This window comes from Tachyglossus aculeatus, chromosome X2 (assembly GCF_015852505.1).
Source record: "Tachyglossus aculeatus isolate mTacAcu1 chromosome X2, mTacAcu1.pri, whole genome shotgun sequence".
Taxonomy (NCBI): Eukaryota; Metazoa; Chordata; class Mammalia; order Monotremata; family Tachyglossidae; genus Tachyglossus; species Tachyglossus aculeatus.
Window position 1 is genome coordinate 11,701,872 of NC_052100.1, and position 25,046 is coordinate 11,726,917.

At 50.0% G+C, this 25,046-nt stretch overlaps 1 protein-coding gene across 1 annotated transcript; it reads left to right on the forward strand.

Moving 5' to 3' along the window:
* The first annotated feature begins 1,610 nt into the window (after positions 1 to 1,610).
* Positions 1,611 to 23,708, forward strand: MAP2K2 (mitogen-activated protein kinase kinase 2). The gene is made up of 11 exons (XM_038770765.1): positions 1,611 to 1,875; positions 3,360 to 3,570; positions 6,415 to 6,561; positions 9,540 to 9,617; positions 10,983 to 11,034; positions 11,147 to 11,271; positions 11,853 to 12,066; positions 13,628 to 13,692; positions 15,354 to 15,415; positions 18,284 to 18,329; positions 19,927 to 23,708. The coding sequence occupies exons 1-11, from the start codon at positions 1,784 to 1,786 to the stop codon at positions 20,035 to 20,037; spliced, it is 1,203 nt and encodes a 400-aa protein (XP_038626693.1). The 5' UTR covers positions 1,611 to 1,783; the 3' UTR covers positions 20,038 to 23,708.
* The last annotated feature ends 1,338 nt before the right edge of the window (positions 23,709 to 25,046 follow it).

Sequence of the window (25,046 nt, forward strand, 5' to 3'; positions counted from 1 at the left end):
GCCTACGAGCACTGGAACTGGGGGTCAGGAGGCCTGGGTTCTAATCCCAGCTCTGCCACGTGCCTGCTGTGTGAGCTTGGGCAGGTCACTTGACTTCTCAGCGTGGCCCAGTGGAAAGAGCCCGGGCTTTGGAGTCAGAGGTCAGGGGTTCGAATCCCGGCTCTGCCAATTGTCAGCTGTGTGACTTTGGGCAAGTCACTTCACTTCTCTGGGCCTCAGTTACCTCATCTGTAAAATGGGGATTAAGACTGTGAGCCCCACGTGGGACAACCTGATCACCTTGTAACCTCCCTAGCGCTTAGAACAGTGCTTTGCACATAGTGCTTAATAAATGCCATTATTATTATTATTATTAGTCTCTGTTCCTCCTCAGTTTCCTCACCTGCAAAATGGGAATTTAATGCTCTTGCACTGAGAGCCCCTTGTGGGACCGGGACCGTCTGATCTGCTTATCTTGCACCCAAACCTGTGCTCAGCACGTAGTATATGCTTAACAAATGCCATGGCTATTGTCTGTCTCCCCCCTTCTAGACAGAAAACCCATTACGGGCAGGGATTGTCTCTCTTTTTTGCTGAATTGTACTTTCCAAGCGCTTAGTACAGTGCTCTGCGCCCAGTAAGTGCTCGATAAATACGACTGACTGACCGAATGAATGAATAGTGGCTCTGGAATCTGTTCAGCCCTTACCATGTGTCAAGCACTGTACTAAGCGCTGGGGTAGTTAAAAGATAATGAGGCCCACAGCCTAAGGAGGAAAGAGACCAGATACTGATAAAATAAATAGAGTAATAAATACGTACAAACATATATACATATATACCAGTGCTGTGGGGAGGGGAAGGAGGTAAGGCGGGAGGGATGGGAAGGGGGAAGAGGGGAAGAGGAAGGAGGGGGCTCAGCACCTGTATATATGTATATATGTTTGTACGCATTTATTACTCTATTTATTTATTTTACTTGTACATATCTATTCCATTTATTTTATTTTGTTAATATGCTTTGTTTTGTTGTCTGTCTCCCCCCACTCTAGACTGTGGGCCCTAGTCGGGTAGGGACCGTCTCTATGTGCTGCCAACTTGGGACTTCCCAAGCGCTCAGTCCAGTGCTCTGCACACAGTCAGCGCTCAATAAATACGATTGAGTGAATGAATGAATCCCCATTTTCCGAAGGAGGCAACTGAGGCCCAGCTTAGTGACTCGCCCAAGGTCACCCAGCAGACGCGCGGCAGGGCGGGGATGAGAACGCAGGCCTCTGCCGCCCAGGCCCCGGCCCTTTCCACTCCGCCATTTTAACTGCGCTTCAAGGGGCTCCACCATAACCCCTCTCTCCCTTCCTTGATCAATCAATCGATCAATCGATCGATCATATTTACTGAGCGCTTACTACGTGCGGGGGACTGGACTGAGCCCACCTAATTCCTGTCAGCTTCGCGCAGCCCCGCGCCAAGCGACGAGCGACCCCAGCTGCCGCGCACGCGCACACGCGCTGGGGGGGGGGGGGCGGGGGCGGGGAAAATCTCGCGAGATTTCCGGCGCGATCTCCCGCCCTCTCGGCTGCAGCGTCAGCCGCCGACCGTCGCCTCAGGCCGGCCGTGGGCAGTCGCTCCCTCAGTCCCTCAGCTCCCGGCAGCCCGTGCCTCAGTTTGGCGGCCGGCCTCGCCCAGCCGGCCCGGTGACAGGGCCCGACCGGGCCCTCCCCGCCCTCTCATGGGCCCCAGCTAGAGTAGCTGGCCCTGCCCCGCTCCCTGTCTCCCTTTTCCCCCCCTTCGGGAGAAGGCCCCGATGCCACCCAAGAGGAAGCCGGTGCTGCCGGCGCTCAACATCACTCCTACCATCGCCGAAGGCCCGTCCCCCACCAGCGAGGGCTCCTCCGAGTGAGTTAGCGCTCTTCCTCCCTTCAAGGCCCTGCTGCGAGCTCACCTCCTCCAGGAGGCCTTCCCAGACTGAGCCCCTTCCTTCCTCTCCCCCTCGTCCCCCTCTCCATCCCCCCATCTTACCTCCTTCCCTTCCCCACAGCACCTGTATATATGAATATATGTTTGTACAGATTTCACCTCCTCCAGGAGGCCTTCCCAGACTGAGCCCCTTCCTTCCTCTCCCCCTCGTCCCCCTCTCCATCCCCCCATCTTACCTCCTTCCCTTCCCCACAGCACCTGTATATATGTTTGTACATATTTCACCTCCTCCAGGAGGCCTTCCCAGCTTGAGCCCCTTCCTTCCTCTCCCCCTCGTCCCCCTCTCCATCCCCCCCATCTTACCTCCTTCCCTTCCCCACAGCACCTGCATATATGTTTGTACAGATTTATCACTCTATTTTACTTGTACCTATCTATTCTATTTATTTTATTTTGTTCATATGTTTGGTTTTGTTCTCCGTCTCCCCCTTTTAGACTGTGAGCCCACTGTTGGGTAGGGACTGTCTCTATATGTTGCCAATTTGGACTTCCCAAGCGCTTAGTACAGTGCTCTGCACATAGTAAGCTCTCAATAAATATGATTGATTGATTGACCCCGGCTTTCGCTTCCCGGTGGCATTGGGCTCCGGGGAAAGGAACTTCGGCCCTCCAGGCTTCCTCGGGGGCCATTTGCTGGATTTCCCCGTCAGGAAGAGGCGGCTTCCTCCTCACTTACTCGGGATCGTCGACCCGAGGCCCCCGGATCCGCAGGGGGACCGGGGGAGTTGAATGGAAAACGCCCCGAGAGGGACCTTTGTGACTAAAGGCACCACGCAGGACATTGTGTACCCGTCAATCAATCAATCAATTGTATTTATTGAGCGCTGACTGTGTGCAGAGCACTGTACTAAGCGCCCTGTACCGTGCCCATCTCATCTCATCCCAGGGATCTGCCCGCCCGAGGCCCGCGGCCTAGGTAGACCTCAGGGTTAAGAGGCATCTTGATGGATCTTTTAGACTGTGAGCCCACTGTTGGGCAGGGACTGTCTCTATATGTTGCCAATTTGTACTTCCCAAGCGCTTAGTACAGTGCTCTGCACATAGTAAGCACTCAATAAATACGATTGGTGATGATGATGATGATGATGGATCTTTCAGTTGTCGTTTCCTGATGACGGAATGTCTTTAATACATCCAGTTCGCCGCTTAGGCTTTTATCAGCCTCATTCATCCACGGGAGACCCTTATCACCTGCCTTTCCCCTCCGTTTCTTTTCTTTTTTTAGGTTCTGGCGTATGTGGTCTTGTTTCCCCCTGTCTCAGTGTCCTAGCTAGTGAACCATCACATTCCAAGGCCTTACCGTGTAGGCGGTGGATGCCAGATTTGCCTGTGAATCCACTGAAAAGTCCGTTTTTTCTCCCCCCCTTTCCGCTGCCCCCACCCTGTGACCCTCGTATTTCCAGGGCGAACCTGGTCGACCTCCAGAAGAAATTGGAGGAGCTTGAGCTAGATGAACAGCAGAAGAAGCGGCTGGAGGCTTTCCTCACCCAGAAAGCCAAGGTGGGAGAGCTGAAGGACGATGACTTTGAAAGGATCTCGGAGCTGGGAGCTGGCAACGGTGGGGTGGTCACCAAAGTCCAACACAAACCCTCAGGGCTCATCATGGCACGGAAGGTGAGGCAGCTGGTGACCTAAAGGTCATTTTTCCCGATTCTGCGCACGAAAGGAACCGATTGTAATGGGATAGGGGGTAGGATCCGTCTCGCCGGGCTCGTCTCTGCCTAAAGATCCTGGCGTTCGACGGCTGGGTCGACATTGCTGGAAACCAGAGACTTCCAGCTTATACCAGTTAAAAATAACGGCATTGCCAAGTTCTCAGGCAACCCTCCCCGTGACCCCTGTTTAGAGTTGAATTGGTCGGGATCTCACGGCCCCCCAAATCTGGTTCACTTTTTGCTGGATGTGGGAAAGAGGGGTGGGAGTATGCCCGTATCCGGCAAGGGAGGAGGGGAATCTGGAGCAGTGTCTTCTTTTTTAACCACCAAAACCCTACTTGTTGATCGTCCCATCTCGTATAGAGCAGAGCTTCAAGCTGTAGGACTCTTGGGCACTGCTGTTGGGTGTGATGGGACGGGGTGCTACGTTGATAGGTGAACCCGATTTGATGCTCAGGACTTTTCAAACAACCCTCAAGTGACTTGGGTCATAGTGGCCTTAAATTTGAAAACCTTTGTGTCCTAGAAAATATCCTGGAGCCCACCGGCTTCTCCTTCCCCCACACCCTTCCCTTGCCCATGGCTTCAGTTGATGTCTAGTCTCTGACAGCTTTTCTCTCCCCCTCCCACCCACTTTCAATTGGAATACCTCCTAATTCAGCTGAAGTACAACAACTGTTGCTGCAATTGCACCTCCAGAATGAGCAAGTCACTGAGACGGCCAGACCTTCTGAAAAAAGTGCATTTTGCTAACAGAAGAAACTTAAGTCTTAGGCTACGTCTAGACATGCAAAATACTTGAACAGTTCAGGTCCCCAAAATATACTTTGACTTCAGCTATCCAGATACCTCAAGCAGAACTTTTTTTTTCTTCTTCAAAAATATCTGTATACTTGAGGCCTGGGGTTATTTTGGGCCTTAGGTATTCAGATAATTGGCATGTGGAAATCCATACGTAGAAAGACTGTTCTGCGGGCCCCGAATTGGAATTCTCCGAAATCAGGCCGTTCTCCCCTTAAATTGATCCGTACAAGGCCTAGCATTAGCTCAGACACTTCTGCCTTTACTGGAAATAATTTCTTCTTTTTCACTTAAAGTTTTTAGCTCTGCTGATATATATATCCTGTTCTCCTAGAGTGGCGCTCCCTCACCCTGCAGCATGTCATTCGTAACTGGGCATATTACATTTTGGTTCTTTCCTGGCAGGCGGCCCAGTCAACACCAGAAGTAACCTGATTTGCTTTTGCCTGGAGTAAAAGTCGAGCAGGTTGCGAGAGGTTTAAATAGATTGGTAGAATAATTTCCAGAAGCATCAAATAATTGCCAATGGGAATTGAAAGGGCATCCACCTTAGTTGAGGGGGTTGAGAGACCTGGTCAAAGGAGATTACATTGAGAAGACTGATTGCCAGGGAGCAATTTCCATTCAGCCCTATTAGAGCCTGGAATTATCTCCCCAAGAGGAGCTTGATTGCTTTAGTCATTTAGAACTGGAAAAAAACAACAGCAAGGGGGAGGAAGAGAAGGAAGATGATCTCTTTTTCCATATCGTCTATCTGCGGTGATTTGAAAGATGTTTACGAAGGCCGGGTTTTTGGATCAGGTTGAGGATTAAAAGCTCCATCCCTGGCCATTGACTGATTCATGAGCTGCGTTTATCTGTGCGAAACTGGGGTTCAGTGCACCCGGGGACTGGAAAATTCAGACGAGGAAAAAATAAAGTTTAAAATAAGCTGTGGCTTGAGACCTGCAATACTTGGGTCAGAATTCTTGATTCCTCGTGGTAGGCATGGAGGATGGATTCCAGTCATACCAAGGCTAAGGGTTTATCTATGAATAGATTTTCTTTCCAGATCTCCCTATGCAGAATGCTGAGAGGCTTGGGAGATTTGTGCTGCATACATGTGACTGTGGTGGGGAACTTGGATATTTTATATTTTCTCCCTCCATAGTCCCTTTTTAAGGACCTGATCTTCTCCCCTGTTCATAAAAGCCCAACCTAGATGATATTATTTTGAACTTCAACACACTCCCCACTCCTCAGTTTGCATTTGCTCTGGAACGCTCTTTGGTGCAAATCCTGGGCAGCACTGTAACTTGCCTTTACCGTAAACGTTCAGTACTCCGGAAAGAAGAGCCCGGCAAGAAGGGGTTTACCCATCCTTGCACCCGGGCCTCTTTGGAATAATTAATGGCTCTTTCCATTAACAATAATAATAATAATAATAATGGCATTTATTAAGCGCTTACTATGTGCAAAGCACTGTTCTAAGCGCTGGGGAGGTTATAAGGTGATCAGGTTGTCCCACAGGGGGCCTCACAGTTTTCATCCCCATTTTACAGATGAGGTAACTGAGGCCCAGTGAAGTGACTTGCCCAAAGTCACACAGCGGACAAGTGGCGGAGCTGGGATTGTGGGGTCCGGATTCCTGAGCCCTTCCTCCCACTGTCATCCCAAGCGAGTTTTCGGTGGAACTTGGGGCCCAAGTCATGGTCCTCATTCTAGGCAAAATCAGAAGTCACACAGGCTCATGGGTGGCTATGCTGGATTCCAAATGGCTGGTGGAAATGGAATTTTTTTTTTTTTTGGATTGAGCTTCAAGTGACGGTTCCGGAGAACCGTAGCAGGCTTGCTTTCTTGCCCTTCCTAAGCCCGCCTCTTCCTCGTCTCCTGTGTAGGTTGTTGAGCCTCCCCCTCCCCACCCCGGTGAGGTTTTCCGGGCTGGTGCGCGGGCCTGCACCGCCACCCGCCCTGGCCCCGTGAGTAAATTGAATCCAGAGGCTAACCGCTTCTTTCCTTGCAGTTGATTCACCTGGAGATCAAACCTGCTATTCGCAACCAGATCATTCGGGAACTCCAGGTCCTGCACGAGTGCAATTCGCCTTACATTGTGGGCTTCTATGGAGCCTTCTATAGCGATGGGGAAATCAGCATCTGCATGGAGCACATGGTGAGTCAGGCCGTGTAAAGGAGTGGATTGGGGTCCTCCTTTGCAACCTTGCCGCTCTCCCTAGGCGCAGTCTCAATCGGTCATGTTTATTGAGCGCTTACCGTGTGCAGAGCACTGTACTAAGCACTTGGGAGAGTACAATATAACAGACACATTCCCTGCCCACGCCAAGCTTACAGTCTAGAGGGGGAGGTAGACATTAATACGAATGAATAAAATCGCAGATGTGTACGTAAGTACCTGCTCTGTGGGACCACCAAGAAATTCTCATGAAAACGTCACTAATAATAATAATGATGATGGCATTAAGTGCTTACTATGTGCAAAGCACTGTTGTAAGCGCTGGGGCGGTAACAAGGTGATCAGGTTGTCCCACGGGGGGCTCACAGTCTTAATCCCCATTTTCCAGATGAGGTAACTGAGGCACAGAGAAGTTAAGTAACGTGCCCAAAGTCACACAGCTGACAATTGGTGGAGCCGGGATTTGAACCCCTGACTCCAGAGCCCAGGCTCTTTCCATTCATTCATTCAGTCGTATTTATTGAGCGCTTATTGTGCACAGAGCACTGTACTAAGCGCTTGGGAGGTACAAGTTGGCAACAGAGACGGTCCCTACCCAACAACGGGCTCACAGTCTAGAAGGGGGAGACAGGCAACAAAACAAAACATGTGGACAGGTGTCAAGCCATCAGAATAAATAGAAATAAAGCTAGATGCACAGCATTAACAAAATAAATAGAATAGTAAATATGTACAAGTAAAATAGAGTAATCTGTACAAACATATACGGGTGCTGTGGGGAGGGGAAGGAGGTACGGCGGGGGGTGGGGAGGAGGAGAGGAAAAAGGGGGCTCAGTCTGGGAAGGCCTCCTGGAGGAGGTGAGCTCTCAGTGGGGCTTTGAAGGGAGGAAGAGAGCTAGCTTGGCGGATGTGCGGAGGGAGGGTATTCCGGACCAGGGGGAGGACGTGGGCCGGGAGTCGACGGTGGGACAGGCGAGAACGAGGTACAGTGAGGAGGTTAGCGGCAGAGGAGTGAAGGGTGCGGGCTGGGCTGTAGAAGGAGAGAAGGGAGGTCAGGTATGAGGGGGCCAGGTGATGGACAGCCTTGAAGCCAAGAGTGAGGAGTTTTTGCTTTCCACTGAGCCACGCTGCTTCTCTAGTGTCTAGGAACCCCGCAGTCAGCTCGGAGGCTTGAAAATTGGTGGAAATGCTCAGTAAAAGCAGAAGTGGTCAGAGCCAGAGCTCCCGAGAGGAAATACCACAAACCCTCCTCGAATAGCTTTCGTCAGGTTTCATGCTGCTCTTTTTCCTCCACGTCTGATAGTGAAGCTTGGCATTTAGGACCTTCATTTACCTTGGCAGGTGCATGTACTCTCGACCGTAAGCTTGTCGGGGGCAGGGGAACGTGCCTACCAACTCTGTACTCTCCCAAGCACGTAGTACAGTGCTCTGCACACAGAAAGTGCTCAATAAGTCCAATTATTGGATTGATTGCCCTGCCGGCACTGATAAGGGACCGTCATCTAGAGATCACCAATTTGCATGAGTGAGAAGGAAAGTAATTTATAGACAAGTGCGCTATGCTGTTTTTGTCCCATCTTTCATAAGGGAGCCCACTTCCTCACTAGTATATTCTGTTTGGGTCTCTTAAGAATGGCCAAACGCAACCGAATGTCTGGCTGACCTCTGTCCCTCCCAGAGAAGCTACCTCACAAAGCGAGAGCTGTGATGCACGGAAGATTGTATCTTCTCTGTAAATGTCATGGTCGTCCCCGTTGATTCCGCCAAACATTGATCGTCAGACTTGAGTCTGAATCCTTTTATTGCTAATTAGATGGCCTCCAGATAAATTGTCCAGAAACTCTCGGTTATTTTCAACTCTCTGCTTGGCGACTGCGTTCGGAGCTATACTGAAATTGTTTTGGCCTTGTTTTGGAGTTCTTAGCTAAAGCATCAAAGTGGGTTTTTCTTTCTAGCAACAATTTATTTGCCCATCCCATTACGGGTGATCACATCGGACCGAAAAAATGCCTGAAAGGCAGGAACTGTGGGGTCCGCTCCCACATCTCCCCCTGCCACCCTTTCCAAAGAAAAGAGAAATATGTAGTTCTCTAAAGTAGTGCAGGGGATGCTCTCAAAGGAACCATAGTTGAATAACGGGGTGCAACCTCTAGACCGTAAGCTCGTTGAGGGCAGGGAACGTGTCTGTTTATTGTTGTGTTGTACTCTCCCAAGCTCTTAGTTTGGTGCTCTGCACGCAGTAAGCTCTCGATAAATACGATTGAATGAATGAATCCCCAGGCTCGAGAAGGGGTGAAAATTTCAAGGTTCAGAGTGAACTGGCTTCTGTTGTCCTTGAACGGTAGGCAGAAAACGAGTCAAGCTACATCTTGTATATAGAGCTTTTATTTGGCAAAACTCCTAGTTCCAGCAATTCAGCCCAGGACCGGACGATCCAGCTGTGGTCCTTTCGTTGTGAGGGAAGCAGCGTGCCTTGTCTCTGAATATAGCAATTAGCAGCCCGTTTTCCTGGCCACACGGTGTGATGTTACATGAGACCCTTCACTCTGTAGCCATCTGTCAAGCAAGCCAGTTTTGATAACCCAAATAAACAACCAGCCATAGAGCTTGGACTGGATTCCGCCCTCGTGGGCCTCTGGCGGGGGTCGATCGTGCGGTCGCCGACTTTCGAGGCAGGAAAATGTTTCCTTCGGAGGAGGGTTGCAGCCTCCACACTGGTATCGTATTCTGACTTTTCCCGGTGGAGAGAGGAATCCGTGAGGATCCTAAAGTGCCAATATGGTGTCTCTCTGGAGTAAACTGCTCACTGAAATGGAGAAACCTTCCTTTTCATGGCCATGCCTGGGTTTCTCTGGGAAATTTAATTTCTGGGTTGCCAAAGCGGAAGAGAAAATGCTGAACTGCCTCATGACACGAGTCTTTGATAGTGTGTGTTTTTCTCTCTCTTGGGACTTTAGGATGGAGGGTCTCTGGATCAGGTATTAAAAGAAGCCAAGAGAATTCCTGAAGAGATCTTGGGGAAAGTCAGCATTGCAGTAAGTGCTTTCTCTTTTGGGGTTTCCTTTGTCTTGGGCTTGGCAGAAGGGATCTGGTCTTCAAGGATTCTGAACTTTTCATCCTGTGGGGGTGTGCTGGGAATTCTGGATTTGACAGTCGTCTCTATTGAAGTTGGCCTTCTGTCAGATTTTCTTCCATCAGTAGGATTTCTGCTTCAGCACTAATGATTTGCATTCTCATTCTCTCTCTCTCTCTTTCTCTCTCTCTCTCGTTTATTTTCCATCAGCAAATGATAAATTGGCGTCTTAATTTCTCTCTCCACTGTCTAGAATACTAGTGCTGATTTTCCCTCCTAATCCAGCAGCTGGGGTGTGACTTGTTGAGAAATGCTACCAACTCAGGGGTCAGTGACCTTCAACAGACATTCCAGGGACACTGATGCCCACTTGAGAGGGAGTGGTAATCCTTGCAGGCCTGTGGCAGGCACTACTTTGGCATCAGAGCAGGTGTGCGGGAGAGCCACGCCGTCTTCCGGGTTTTCCTCAGCCGCACTTGCCTCTCTGGGATGGTGGCACAGGACTCCAGCACTGCGGCCGCTTGGCCCAGGCTTCCTCTGGGAATCCTGGCATCTGCTATCCCGTCGTCCCATAGGCACCTCTTGCAGTTGAGCTGAGCAACAGTTGCCAATCCTTGCATTAACCCTTCCAGAAATTCCCCTCCGTGAATTTATGTACATATTTGTATTGTGGGATTCTTGGCTCCGCCACTTGTCTGCTCTGTGACCCTTGGGCAAGTCACTTCACTTCTCTGGGCCTCAGTCACCTTGTCTGTAAAATGGGCATTAAGACCGTGAGCCCCATATGGGACAGGGACCGTGTCCAACCTGATTTGCCTGTATCCACCACAGTGTCCGGCACATAGCGAGTGCTTAACAAATACCACAGTTATTATTACTATCTGCTCCATGAAGATCCCATTCCTCATCCCTGTGGATAACTCGAAGCCAGGGAATCACCTCTCAAATTGTGAGCCTGAAACTGTTTATGTAGATACCTATACTGAAGTTTCATTCAGGGGCTGAATTCACTCAGTATTCCAGCAGAGGTAGGAAAATGAAGGGATCAAGTGGAAGAGCTGCGAACCGTAGTCACTCCTTGATGTCTCCCTAGATGTTCCATGCTTCCCTTCCATCCAAATCTCCCCCTGCACATTTCCCTCATCTAGATATATGTATATAGCATATTGCAGTGGGGAAACATGAAAACCATGGGTTAGGGCTCACATTCTTTTGTAAAACCACTAAGGCACATGAGAGCACTGAAATTCTTTAAGGTACAAGACCCATATCTGTCCAGATGAGAAACCGCTTCCCTAAGTTTGCCTTCCTTCTGACTTCTTTGTAGGTTCTGCGCGGTTTGGCATATCTAAGAGAGAAACACCAGATTATGCACAGAGGTAAGGAGGATGTGATTGCTCTGACTTGTTGTCAGAGATCCTCGTCAGTCTCCCGAATTCATTACGCATCCACTGGGTTGAATGCTTCATCTTCTGCTTGATTTGTTCTCAGACGTGAAACCCTCCAACATCCTTGTCAACTCCCGGGGAGAGATCAAGTTGTGTGATTTTGGGGTGAGCGGGCAGCTCATCGACTCCATGGCTAACTCCTTCGTGGGAACCCGCTCCTACATGTCTGTAAGTTGCTATTGATCGAATCTTTCCGCTTGGTGAAGCTTTAAGGATGTTAACATCACGGGTTTTGTCTTATGCCAGGGGATTGTTCTCCCAGTGGGTCCTTATGCCCGGCTGTAAATTTCACAGTGTGTATGAATTCCTTGGGAGGAGAATTACAGCAGGGGGAGGGGGGAGTTTTACATTTCCTTTGAGCCTGTCATCCCTGCCCCAAAGTACAAAGAGTTTCGGGTTTTCAAAGGGGTTCTAATTGACAGTGAATCTGAAACCTGCCTATCCCGGTGCGTCTGAAAGAAATGTTGGCGCGAGTCCGTTCTCATCCCACAGGCATTTGGGGGTGGGGAAAGAGGATCTCGTCTCCGTCTCTCTCCTTGGTGTATAATTCATAGTTGAAGGTGGGGCTGTGGTTTAGGGGCAAGGTGGGGCTAATATATCTCTCGTGCGATACCGAGTGATTGAAGTACGGCAGCAGTCCAGTGCTGTAACTTGCATTAGGCCCAAGCGGCCTTTCTTGTCTCCTCGAGGCTCCTGGCTTCAGCGTTTCCTCGTCTTCACGTGAGCATTTTGTCTGTCTCCCCTGACAGCCGGAGCGGTTGCAAGGCACTCACTACTCAGTTCAGTCCGATATCTGGAGTATGGGCCTGTCCCTAGTAGAGCTGGCCATCGGAAGATACCCAATCCCCCCTCCAGACACCAAGGAATTAGAAGCGATCTTTGGTCGGCCCATGGTCGATGGGGCAGAGGGAGAGCCCTCCAGCATCTCTCCGCGGCCACGACCCCCAGGACGCCCAATCAGTGGTATGGTTTGAGTCTGTTGCCCCAGCTGACCCTTGTACCGAATGATTTGGGACATCCCTAAAACCTAGAGCACTGTAGGAGAGGGAGCTGAATCCGTCTGGAGCGAAAAGGGTTGGGGTGGGGGGTGGCGGTGAAACAAAAACTAATGGACACGCTGTTACGGTGTTTACGGCAGGTGAGTATGTGTTTCCAGGCCGAGTGTTTCAGTTCCTTTTTTACTCGGGGCACGATGCGCTTTTAGGGCCTGAGGTAGGCTTTTTCGGTGGGAACCCCTCCAGTCTGCAGAAGTACCCTTCCCTGGTCCCCAAGCCTGTCTCGGGAACCCTGCAAAGCACATCCTCACCAGTGGCCGTATTGAAGGCCTTGCCCTCTCTGCTGCCTGCTTGTCCTGCTTTTACGGCAGGCCGACGCAGGGGAATCGAGGGGAGAGAGATCACCTGTCGGGTGTGTGTCCTGGGTTAATCGGGAGACATGTACGAGGAAGCAAGAGTGCAGATGGCCTGGCCTGGCCTCGCCAAGCTCAAGCAAGCATCTGAAAGGGAACTTACCTCCCCACTTCCCCATCCCTCAGCTCAGCCGTGCAGTTCACCTGTTGTAAACACGACATTTGTCTAATGGAGAGAGGTGGCAGCGTGAAAGCGGTAGAAAACAGGGTGGGAAAGGGCCGCAGTTAAACCTGGGGAAGATCCCAGGAGCTGGAACAAATGCACCTGTGGACCAAACGCTTAGTTCCAGATCCAGATCTCCTTGTGGAACAATTACTAGAGTCTTCCCTTCTTCCTAGATTGAGCCAAACGCCTTCCCTGGGGGAGAGAGCTGGCCATTTCAGGACACAAAGGGGAAGAAGTCAGGCCTGTAGAACTTGGGCCCAAACCACGAAAACCCTTGAGTTTGCCTCACTCCAGTTATAATAATAATAATAATAATGATGGTATTTGAGTGCTTACTATGTGCAAAGCACTGTTCTAAGCGCTGGGGGGATACAAGGTGATCAGGTTGTCCCACGTGGGGCTCACAGTCTTAATCCCCATTTTACAGATGAGGGAACTGAGGCACAGAGAAGTGACTTGCCCAAAGTCACACAGCCGATAAGTGGCGGAGCCGGGATTTGAACCCATGACCTCTGACTCCCAAGCCCGTGCTCTTTCCACTGACAAAGCCAGAACCTTGGCCGCTGGTTCAGTAGAAAGCCAAGTAAGTGGTTGAGGCTTTTAAGAATCCCTTGGGTTAACGTCCAGGTTGGAAACTACTTTCTCAAGCAGTTGTTAGAACCAGATGAAGAACTCAAGGGACCGTGACGACTGGGTCCTTTAGCTGTTTCTAAGTTGCTCTGTTTGCTTTGGCCTTGGAAAAGTAGCTTCCATTCTGATCCCTAGGCTTAAATAGTTTGTACTTTCCTCTTTTGGTCAATCTGGCTAAGGGGATAGAAAGATACACTGGATACATTTAGGAAAGGCCAGTCCCCAGGTATTCTCCTCTCCCCACAGTGAATTTGATCTACTTTCTTTATTTCCCTGCCTCGCTCTGCTATCTCTCACATATTTTCTGTCTTTTTGCATAGGCCACGGGATGGATAGTCGACCAGCCATGGCCATCTTTGAGCTGTTGGACTATATTGTTAACGAGGTGCGTATGTTCTGTTCTATTCATGCTTTACTTCGAAAGTAACTCAGCCTTGCAAATAAGTTGAAAAAATTTACCAGCCCACAAACGTTTTTGGTCAGGTCACTCCAGAAGGTACACAGATAGTCTAAAAAAAAAAAGTCAGCATTCTTTACCACTTGTCTGACGTGGATCTGTGGAAAAGGGAAAATGGTTATTTGCAAGATTGAACTGTTTGGTTCCCCCCCACCCCAGTAGCTGGCTTGCTTCACTAAATTTTCCTTAAATGCGTATATATAATTACTGAACTGAATTTTTCAATTTTAGTCCAGTCCCTTTCACCTGCTACTTGAATCCAGTATCTTAAATCCCCGTTGATCTCTCCTTCCCTAAAATAAATGGAGTGAGGGCATACGGCAATTTGAGAGCAAGGAAACACAGACTTAAGAAGTGGAATTGTGCTCCTTTCAGCTAGTCCGTAGGACGAAGAACCCTATCCTCACTCCCAGCCCTTGAATTGGGTAGGTTCTCCTCTAATCCCATCTGACTGTCACGGACCTTGCAGCTTGCCACCCGGTGACTGAGTAGCTCCAAGGCACACAGCTAGTTGTCCATCCCATCGGAGCCGGGGCCAGGAGAAGGTAGCAGCAGCTCTTGCCATGTTGGAGCGAGGAGTAAGGTAGTGAAGTCCATGGAACCAAAGGTGATGACAGAAATGGGTGGGGGCGACGCCCTCTCCGTGATCCCAGCAGCCACACCTGGGTGCCGGCAACCAGGGCCAAGAGCTTACGCCATCTTGTCCCCCCGTGCCTCTCCACACCCTCTTCCAAGTTCAGCATTGTCACTTCCTTCCTCTCAAGTCCCTCCTGAGCCTGTCTCCCGTCCCCGTTTTGAGACGAAACGGTGGAAAGGAGGGGAAGGCCTTGAGTTCAGAGGACAGAGTGGTAGCAAGGGTGGGCGTGACCTACAGCTCATCATCGACCTGATGTCACCCTGCTTCTTTGCATCACCTGTTTAAGGCCAGCCCGGAACCGTGGGCCTTTTTTAGCTCACAATCCCCGAGCTGTAACCTGGGCCGACCGCGGGGGCCCCCCAGGCTTTTTAGAGGACTGTTTGGACCTATGATGTTCCTATTGCAGAGTTGACCGGGTCCTGAAGCTTTAAGCTGGGTCCTGAGGCTTAGTGATTGTGGCCTTTCTAAACACTGGGTGCCGAACGCCAGGTGTAGATGCAAGACTGCGTACGGTCCCTTTCCCACTCGGGGCTCACAGTCTGTTTTATCCCCGTGTGACGGATGAGGCAACCGAAGCCCAGCGAGATTAAGCGATTTACCCCAGGTCACCCAACAGCCCAGGGCCTCTCCAGTGAAACGGTGTCTTGTCAGTCCTTGTTAAGTGACAGGCGGTATTACAGGATTCTTCCTGAAGGGAGAGTGGCAGGTGGGTGTTGCGTGTTGAATAGCTGCAACCTTTTCAGGAGGCTGTTGCCAAGGAGGGCTGTTAGCTAATCCACGAGGACTGTGGTGTTCCCCATTGTGACTGGGTGGCCCGCGGGTGGGGCGAAAGCAGATAGGGTTAGGGTTCCCTAGTCGCCATCCTGCATAATGCAAGCACTCCTCCCGGGTCGATGCCCCGGCTCTGCCGTAGCCGTAGCCTGCAGTGTAACGTATCTACTTCCTTCTCCAGCCTCCACCTAAACTTCCGAACGGGGTTTTCACGCAAGACTTCCAGGAGTTTGTAAATAAATGGTAAGGTCCAGCTTCTGTTTCATCCACAGTGGGGCAAAATGCCAGGTTGGCAGCTGGGAGAGTGAGGCAGGGGCCCTGGTGGTGCCCAGGCCAGGGAGCGCCCAAGCAGCCTGAGGACCAGCTCCTCCTTGACTTAGAAAAGGAAGCTAGCACCCACCCCATCCCCAGCCTGAACCTCTCCAGAGGCTGTGGACCACATCTCTTCTCCAAGCTGCTCCTGAACTACATTAGGACTCTTGTGTAGTTTTCTGCCTGGATAAGTAGCCTGGGTGATGGTAGACATTCTTTTTTTTTAATGGTATTTAAGTGCTTATTATGTGCCAGGCACTGTTCTGAGTGCTGGGTTAGATACAAGGGAATCAGGCTGGACACAGTCCAGGTCCCACTTGGTGCTCACAGTCTTAATCGCCATTTTACAGATGAAGTAACTGAGGCATTGAGAAGTTAAGTGACTTGCCCAAGGTCACACAGCAGACAAGGAGGCAGAGCCGGGATTAGAACGCAGGTCCCTCTGACTCCTATTCTTGCTAGAGAATGGTTGAGCTGCAAAGGTCATCAGGATCATTTTCTCGGGGGAGAGGTAAAATCTCCACGTATGGTAATCCCTCCTCACCGAGGATCTCAAAATACCGTCTTTACATCCAAACTCTCCACTGACAGGGTCTAAGACCTTCACAGACTTTCCGGCCCGTTTCCCCTCCAGCGGGTAAACCTTCCCAGTAAGAGTTACCTTGTATGGCATAAAGTTGTTGACTGGACACATTGCCCACTTCAGGCAGTCCCCTGATGGAGAGGGCATTTGGGGAAATCAGTGAGGTGTCGGTGGGCAGTCCAGAATAGGAAAGAAAGGTTGGTTGCTTTCACGTAACATTTGAGGCAGCTTTGCGGACCCCCCCGCCGACCCCACCGATTTTTGAGGAGAAAATAGGATTCTTTTTTGAAAGCAGTGAGGGTGTATACCGGAGTGAGGAAAAAGAGCGGAGACAGAGAATCAATGGATTCAGGCTCCCGCTGCTGTGGACATCAGGAGCAAGAAGAGGAGAAGAGAGGGTGCTTATTCATTGAGGGCCTATTGTATGCAGCACTTGGGATCGATCAGTCAAGACTCTGAGCTTGGAAGAGTCCAGTACCACAGAATTAACAGACACATCCCCTACCCATAACGAGCTTAGTCTAGAGGAGAGTGCAATTGGAGAGGCAGTCTCGAATGCCCTCTTTTCTCTTCCTTCTCCCCTCCTTGCCTCTTCTTTTTTTTCTTCTCTTTTCTCCTCCTTTGACTACATTTAATTACAGCCCTCCTAAAATCACCTCTCCAAGAGGCCTTCCCTGACTTAGCCCTCATTTCCATTATCCGCCCTCCCCTCACTGTCAACTATGTACTTGGTTCTGACCCCTTAAGAGGCAGAGGAATGGTTGAGCTGCAAAGGTCATCAGGATAGATGGAAGCGGCAGCCCAGCACCTGAATAGATAGAGACCATAACAACAATAACGGAAGAATAATTAGAAAGGTTGGCGGATTATGGCAGAGGACAGGACGCTCTGGAGAAAGTATGTCTATGGAGTCGCTATGACTCAGAAACAACTCTGTGGCACATAATAATAATAATAATAATAATAATAATAATATGACCCCTTGAGAACTTTGCCCAGCCCCACAGTATTTATGTGAATGTCTTATACCCTGCTGTTTCCCTATCTGTAATTTTTTAAAAAAGGTATTTGTTAATGCCATACATTGTGCTAAACACTGGGGTAGATACAAGCTAATCAGGTTGGACATGATCCAGTCCCAGATTTTACAGATTAATCCCCATTTTACAGGTGAGGGAACCGAGGTACAGAGAAGTGACTTGCCCAAGGTCACAGCAGACAAGTGACAGAGCTGGGATTAGAATTCAGGTCCTCACTCTCAGGCCTGTGCTCTAATCCACTAGACCCTGCTGCTTCTTTAATTTATTTTAATGTCTGCCCCCCACCGCCACCCCCACCCCGCCGGCCTCACAAGCTTCTTGTGGGCAAGGATCACATCTACCAATACTTTTATTATATCTGTACTTCCCCAAGAGCTTAGTACATGCTCTGCACACAGTAAGCGCTCAATTAATTACCATTGATTGATTGATAGACCATCCCCTGGTTTGGAGAATTGTGGGGCAGTTATACGTGTAAATTTGGTAATAATTTTTTTCCCCCTTGATCATCTTGCCTACAAGGTAGAGATGTGAATGGACCCAGCCTTCTTTGCACTCACCTGGCATAAATCATTACTCCCCCTGAGAAAGTAGGCAAGTGGGTCTTTGCAAGGTTCTTTTAATCGGCTCAGTCTAAAATTCAACCAAATTGTTCTGTCTCGAAAGGGAAGAGAGGAGGACTGATAGAGTCTGCGAGATATTTCTAGTCGGCCCTTCCTCCGCACAAGAAGCTTCTGGAGTAACCCTGCTTTTAGGTGAAAAGAGTGAATTTTGTGATTATAACCCCAATTTGCAGTGTGTGTTTCCACAAGACATCTAAGGCAAATTGGCACTCAAGTGACTGCCCCCTTCCCCCCTTTCTGGATCTTAAGGTTCAAGATTTCCTCCTTTTTTTTCCCCCGATCCAGGTTTCCTTCCTTATTCTCAAGCTCCACTCCTCCCTCCAGCTCTCCAGAGTCAATCAGCAGGCAAGGGAAAGTTTGGGTCCCCTCGCTGTGCAGTGAGGTGATCTCTGCATCCAAAGTGTTGCTGAATGGGCTTTGTTCTTCACATTTCCGGGTTCCGACTGCAGTTCTAAGAATAGGCTTGCTTCATGTAACCTAGTGAAAGCAGGTTTTGAAAGAGTAAATGACCAATCTTCTTTTCTCCCCCCACCCCTCTCTCTTAAAATGTCAGCTTAATTAAAAATCCAGCAGAGCGGGCAGATCTGAAGATGCTGATGGTAAGTGCAGACCGGGGAGGGATGGTGGGTGGAAAGGGGAGTGGGAACATGCAGTGTGTCAGGTTTGAAGTTTGTATAAGATGCTGTTGGTTCTGCCCCTCTGCTTCCTTCTTCCAGAATGCCACATGCCAAAGAGCCCTGCTACCCGGAAACAAGTTACAGAGCCATGGGAGCAGATACCCAGGCAGATTTTTGCCATGCCCTTTCCGAACTACCAAAACCCAGCCCGTTCTTGGCCAAGACCGGGCGGATGGGTCTGGACTTGACTGGGACAGAGGTCTGGGATTCGCGATCAGGCCTAGGTTATCTCCAGCCCAGTGGGCTTTAGTACCTGTGAGCCAAACTCCCAGATCAGCCGTCCTCAGAAATCCCCTGGTCTCCCCCGTGAAGGTCTTTGCAGACTGGCCTCCAGGGTGGAAGGGTGAGGTAACATTGACTTTAGGGCGTTTGGCACTTGGCATGGGATTGGCCTGCGGGAAACAGTAGAGAGTTGAAACGTGGTAGAAAAAGCAGCTCCTTGCCTGGGGGTGTCGCGGAGGGTGGAGTCCCGTACAGGCTGGATCTTCCCAGGCCCCCACCTCTGACTCTGCCTAGGTCCAGTTAGGTATGCGCCACTAAGAGAGCCGTCTCCGTGGACTTGTGGAACTCCCAAGAACCCATGGAAAGCAGCACCCCACCCCACCTCCAAACCGGGGCACGGAAACCTCAGGCGACGTTCAAACCCTGTTGGCTTTTGAGAGGAGCATAGCCCAACCTGGCCCGTGAACCAGTTGGGCCGGTGACCCTCAGGTCCAACCCGTGCAATGCTCTAGGGAAGGATTTTCCTTGGGGAACTCTTCATCACGGGTTCACAACCCGGGAGACAGGGCTCTATGGTCGACTCAGTTTTTTCAGAGGCTGACTGTTTATAGTGAGTGGGCTATCCAAGTTTTCTTCCTTTCTTTTTTTTCCCCCCTCCCCCCTCTTCTCGCTCCCCTCCGTACTACCTTTCCTTAAAAACTTGGGGAAGAGCTTATCATGCAGGGTTGGTCTCGTGGCACAACCGTTTCCCCCATCTCTGCTTCCAAGATCGGCATGCTCGGTACGTCCGGTGTTCAGTTCCATGACCGAAACCATCGGTGCTGACCTTAGAAGGCCGGTCCTCATGACCCTCCTCCAGGAAGACAGGAGCGATAACTCTCCCTCTTTCAGAAGAGGGTGTTTGAACTCCAGCATGAGGGTGTCTCAGCCCACGGATGGGAGAGCTGGGGTTGGACCCCAATTCCCCCTGAGCCTGTTTTACTCAATACCCTCCATGTGTTCCTGCTTATCTCAGGGTGTCTGGCCGAGCCCTGTAGCTTCCTCTTCCTACCGGCTGGCAATGCTTGTTATACCAGCACCAGCTGAGCGTACCATGGCAGCACAACTTACCTCTGGGGCCAAGAGAAGCAGGGCCCAACTCCGTTTCAATTCCGTTATCCGTGGAGTCCTGCCATCTACCCAGACCTCCGCCCACCGCTAGCGGCCCGTGGAGCCATCGGAGAAGTCCGGCAGGGTGGGAGGGTGGGGAGGCAGAGCTGAGTTTACATCTGTTACCATTTCTCATTTGCTCTTTCAGAATCATGCCTTTATCAAACGGTCAGAAGTGGAAGAAGTGGATTTTGCAGGCTGGTTATGTAAAACACTGAGGTTAAACCAACCCAGCACCCCCACGCGCACTGCCATGTGATGGTGAAGCAAACTGCCTTGTGTCCATCTGTCTACCTGTCCATCACTGTTTCCTGCCCTACTGGCTGAAGACAGGACCACCTCTTTTCCCTCCCTCCACCCAACCTCTCTCCCTTCCCCACCTCGACCCAAAGTGGAGACCTCTGACGCCTGACAGACAAGCAGAAATTGGCTTAATTTGTTTTTCCTCTCACCCGCTGCAGTCCAGCGCAGCTTTGTCTCTGAAGTTTCTGATCTTTGGAAATTGTGAAGCTGCATTTTTTCTTTTTTTGGTCTTTTTGGAAACTGTTCAACTTAGGCTAAAAAAAAAAAGATGGGGGGGAAACCAACCATGAGCTTTGTAATTTTTTATTTTTTTTTGTCCTTTGATGATTTGATCCTGAGATGGCCGATTAAATTTGGAGAACGGCAGTCCTGGAAATAGCCTGTAGCTAGCTGAGTTGCACAGCTATGGTTACAAAGTGGGAGGAGAGAATCAAACTGGGAGAATATATGGCCCTCTTAAAGGGAGAAATCTTGGGCATGAATTCCTAGATGTTAATATCTGTTGCATTTGCATTCACCAAAAAAGGGAAGGCACCGATGTTTGCCTAAACACTGATTTCTGGTAGTCCCTTTCCCCACATTTGAATGTTATGTGGTTCGGGAGTTGATGTTTTAGAAGAGGAGCGGTGAAATTTCGTTGGTTTCCTCACCCCTGACCCCCTCATCAACTCCTCTTTCTGTCTGTATTCGACTCTTGGCAGCAGAGTTCTGTGTGTCAAGAAAGGGCATTGCATCCGTGAGGCCATTTCCCTCTACCTCTTCTCTTTGGGGATCGAAACTCTGCCTTGTTCATGCTGAGCTTGGATTCCCCTTTACGCGTAGGAAGTGCTTGGTTTCCAAAGTATCCCTGAGTGGCTTTAAGAAATAGCACGCATTCTGTAAATGAAAGCGCATCCCCAGTTTGTGCCAGAAACGCCCTTGGGATTAACGTCTTTCCCAATTCAGCCTAGTCGTGGTTGATGAATGAAGGTAGAGGTGGCCTTCTAATTTGTGTAACACATGTAAGGAGTCGTAACGTTCAACTTTTTGTTTGAAACGGGCTTGCGTTGGAGTGCAAGGTCCTCTCCTGGACTCATGTGATCTGGCCAACTTCCTTTCCTTCCACAATGGGCCGGCTGGCATCCCTTCTGAATCAGGAAGGAAAAGCCCAGGTTCCTCTTGAACCGGGGCATCGAATTTGGACTTGTTCTAACTCTGGTGCTTTGCCTCCCTTTCCCCCCCTCCCCCCAACCACACTCTTTCTTCTACCTTCTAGTTCTTCCTCCTGACAAGATTGGTTTCTTAATGCTACAACATGAATCCTGATTGGGTGCAAACTGCATTTGGAGAGCTGCTTAGAAGAGCTATGCTTGTTGTGACCCTAGTGAGGGAAGTTGAAGGAGAGCAACAAGGCAAAGAAGGACAATGTGGAATACTTAAGTCATGTCCAGTGCAGAAGAAGTTGATAGGAACCTGACCTGCTGATGGGTGAAAAAACTTCCTAGGAGGTGGGGTTAGTTCTGCGGAGGCTGAATAGAAATACTGTGGCCCCCAGGAATCCCTCCTCACAGTTATTGGAAGCAAAGACCCACCAGGTCAGTCCCATTTTTACATTCGTCACTGAACGTGAGCTCTTCGTAATCTTTCACTCATCCTTTTCCCTTGTGGTCCAAAGCGTAGCCAACATGGCCCTCTCCTTCAGCCTTTTCCCCCGAAGTGAAAGGGAAGTTCTTTGTCCTCAGATGGGGTGGGGGGTAGGGTGTGTGTGCAGGGCGGAGAATCAACTTACTGAACAGACTTGCGATGGAAATACTTTGCTGCTTAGTTCTTAGAGGCATATACAGGGCCACCCTCTAAAAACGACCTTAAGCTGCTTGCCCCTTGGGGAAAGCCAAGATTTTTCAGGAGCATCATCAAAGGGGCAAACTCATCTGGAGAAAGGGCTCCGTGCATCAACCGCCTTCCTTGGGATTCCTACTGCGCTCATCTCTGGGCACAAGGATGTTTTACTCCCCCTACTAAAAGGGAAATGAGCTAAAAGTGGTTAGGAGCCAGGAGAACTGGAATGCCTTGCCCCGTTGGTTTCTGCTGTGCATTCTCTATAGCACATTGTGTGGGGAAATTGGGAGGGAATGAAAAATTGCGCGGATCTTCCCCAGTGCTCTTGGACTGGCCCATTTCCTGCTTCCATCATGCTTAGGCTAGAAGCCATAGGAGTGATAGGCACTCCCTTATTGACTCGGGGGGAGCCGAGGGAAGTGCAGAAGGTCGGCTCTGCTTGGCTACAGCCCAGAGAGTCTGACTTGTTGGGGGGCGGGGGGCAGGCATTGTGTTTTGACGGTGGAGGGCTGCTTGGAGGGCTCTCGGTATCCTAGGGAGAAACGTAAGTGACCAGTGATGCTTTAGTGTGTGTCTTTCTCTGCCGGGTTTTTGAGGCTCCCTTCCTAGATATGGGCCGGGCAGGAACTGTGAACTTTCTCACATAGAACTTGTGAATCTGGGAACCTGGGGGAGCTGATGGGAAGCCAGCGACTTCTCGGGTATTGTGAGGTGTGTGTTTATACTGTGTGGCAGCAAGAATTTTGATGCTTTCTTCTCTTGTATCCCCCCCCCCCCCAAAAAAAAAAAAAAAACATCCCCACATTCACGTTTCCTCCAAATTGTGATTCCTAAATGCATTGGGTCTGCCTGAAAGGAGGGAGCCGGGGGTGAGGGGGCCTTCAGAGGACTATTTGCTGCTGGCTCGTGATTGTCCCAAGCCCAGGAAAGGACTTGGGCCACCCTCTAAAGGGTTAGCGGAGTGTAATAATTGAACGTGGGGTCTTCCTAAAAATTAGATGCATTTCATGCTGCTGATTTGTGGTTCAGATATGCTGGGTGTTTTAAAAAAAAAAAAGTAAAAAAAATATATATATAGTGGACTGTGCTCGTTTTATTTTTTTTTTCAACCAGTATCAGTGGCTCAAGCACTGAAATTTTTTTTCCCCACTCCATCTCCCAGCATGTAAAGGGTGAGACTGATAAGGCTCTTTCGCCACCATCTTTCCAAACCAAAGTTTGTGCTGGTTTTGAGCTCCCATCCCTCATCTGAACAGCAGTTTGGAAGCTCTTGGTTTAGAAGGCAGTGGAGAGAGCCTCCAGCATCCAAATCAGACAATCCAAAGGGACCTCTTGGCTGGGAATAAACACCTAAAAGTAGAAAGGGGGAGGATCCAGGTAGGGGAAAATGAAAGCTGAACTGTTCTGACTTCTCTTCCCAGCTCTGCTCCCAAGGGGTCCTTTCAAACTGAGCTCCTGGAATGAGCTTATGATCTGTCAACTGCAGTTATTTTTGGAGATTGAATGTATTGTATAAAAATATTGGGTTTAAAAAAAAAAAGGTGGACTCTGTGGGGTCACGTGACCGAAATGACTACTGGTTTGTGTGTCTGGACCTATATACACAGATGAACCATGAGACTTGGGAGTTCTGATCTTTTATTTAAAAACCAGGTAAGGCATTCCGTTCCAAAAGCTCTAGAACATTTTTTTTTCCTGACTTTTTGTGCTTGACTCGGAAGAGGGAGAAAATGTATCAAGGATTTTGTTGGTGGAATTTTTTTTAAACTCAATATTTTCATCGTAAATAAACAGCACTTTACATGAGAAGGTGTGATTTCCTTTTGGTTCTAGGTGTGTGTGTGGGGGGGGGGGGGGGGAGTGTGTTGAAAATACAGACCCCCTGGATAGAGCAACCTTGGATGTATGTCTCTTAAATGCAGAATTTTTTTCTCTCTTTGGGGCTTAATTGTACCCCTGAACTCTTAAGCGTGTCACTCTGACACAGCTCATTCTGCCTCCAGTGGGATATGAGCTGATGGAAGGAGTCCCCAGTTTAATAAAAACTCCAGGCGCCGTAGTGTAGCTGGGACCCGGAATCGATCTGTTATTGATCAGGGGATCGATGCACGGTGGGGAGACGTCGGGGGGCCGCTACTGAGAGTAAGTGGCTTGCCTCAGGCCTCTCCTACCCAGGGCTCTATTCACTGGGAGGTTGTTTTGAAATGGAGCCAGACCTGGCCAGGGGAAGGGCGAATCAACTTATTAAAATTTGTCATGAAAGTGCCGGGGTGGGGCTGAAGTCGGCAAAACCAGTGAGACGTTTGAGGTTTTTAGATTTGAATCTTCCTCTGCGCGTCCCCACAGCTGATCCCGGTGGGGCAGACCACCCCAATCTCCCTTCCTCACATTGAGAGCCCGAGGCTGTGAGAAGATGGTAGGGGATAATGCCCTTTGGTCCCGGAGGAGCAAAAGTGCATGAAACAGTTGGCATCTTGCAACCAAAGTTCTAGCTGGCGAGAGCCAACCATCTCCAGGGCTGACAGTTAAAGCTGCACGATGGGAGGAGAGTAGATGGTGGAAAGTGTCCGAAGCTGGGAAGGAGTGGGAGCTTCACCGAGGTGGAAGTGTTTGACCAGGTTTGTACAAAAAGACAAACGGGGAGAAAGATATGGTGGGGGGAAATCGGCCCCAGGTTCTGTCTGCGGGGAGGCCAGGGCGGATCCGCCGGGGCAGGGTTTTGGAACGGAGCGTTTTAGGAACCGGAGGGGGGCCGGGGAAGGGAGAGAATGAGAGGGGTGGGCCTGGCTTGCTTCAGAGATTTCAGCAGAAGCCTGGCCAGGATCTGGGTCAGGGGGAAGGGGAGCATGAGCCAAAGTGAAACTGACATGTAACACATGAGAAGAGCAGAGTCATTTGGGCCTGGGGCACGGCAGCAGAGGACACCGAGAGACCGTGTCACTTTATTTCTAGGGAATCCCCTCAGCCCAACTGGTGAGAGGATTTGGATCCCAGGTGGGCGGGAGTCCCCAGGGCGGACCTGTCTCTCCGGCAGGGCTGGCCTTTGAGAAGAGTAGAAGCCTGGTAAGCAGGGTCAAAGGTGCGGAGTTGCACCCCACAGCCTGAAACAGAAGAATAGAATCTGGAGATCGAAGTGGAAACCGGGCT

What these genes read in the sequence shown, in the direction of transcription:
- MAP2K2 (XM_038770765.1), top strand. Translation starts at nt 1,784, where the DNA reads ATGCCACCCAAGAGGAAGCCGGTGCTGCCGGCGCTCAACATCACTCCT. An exon ending in GCATCTGCATGGAGCACATG is followed by an intron (nt 6,562 to 9,539) that starts GTGAGTCAGGCC and finishes TTGGGACTTTAG; the next exon opens with GATGGAGGGTCTCTGGATCA. An exon ending in ACACCAGATTATGCACAGAG is followed by an intron (nt 11,035 to 11,146) that starts GTAAGGAGGATG and finishes ATTTGTTCTCAG; the next exon opens with ACGTGAAACCCTCCAACATC.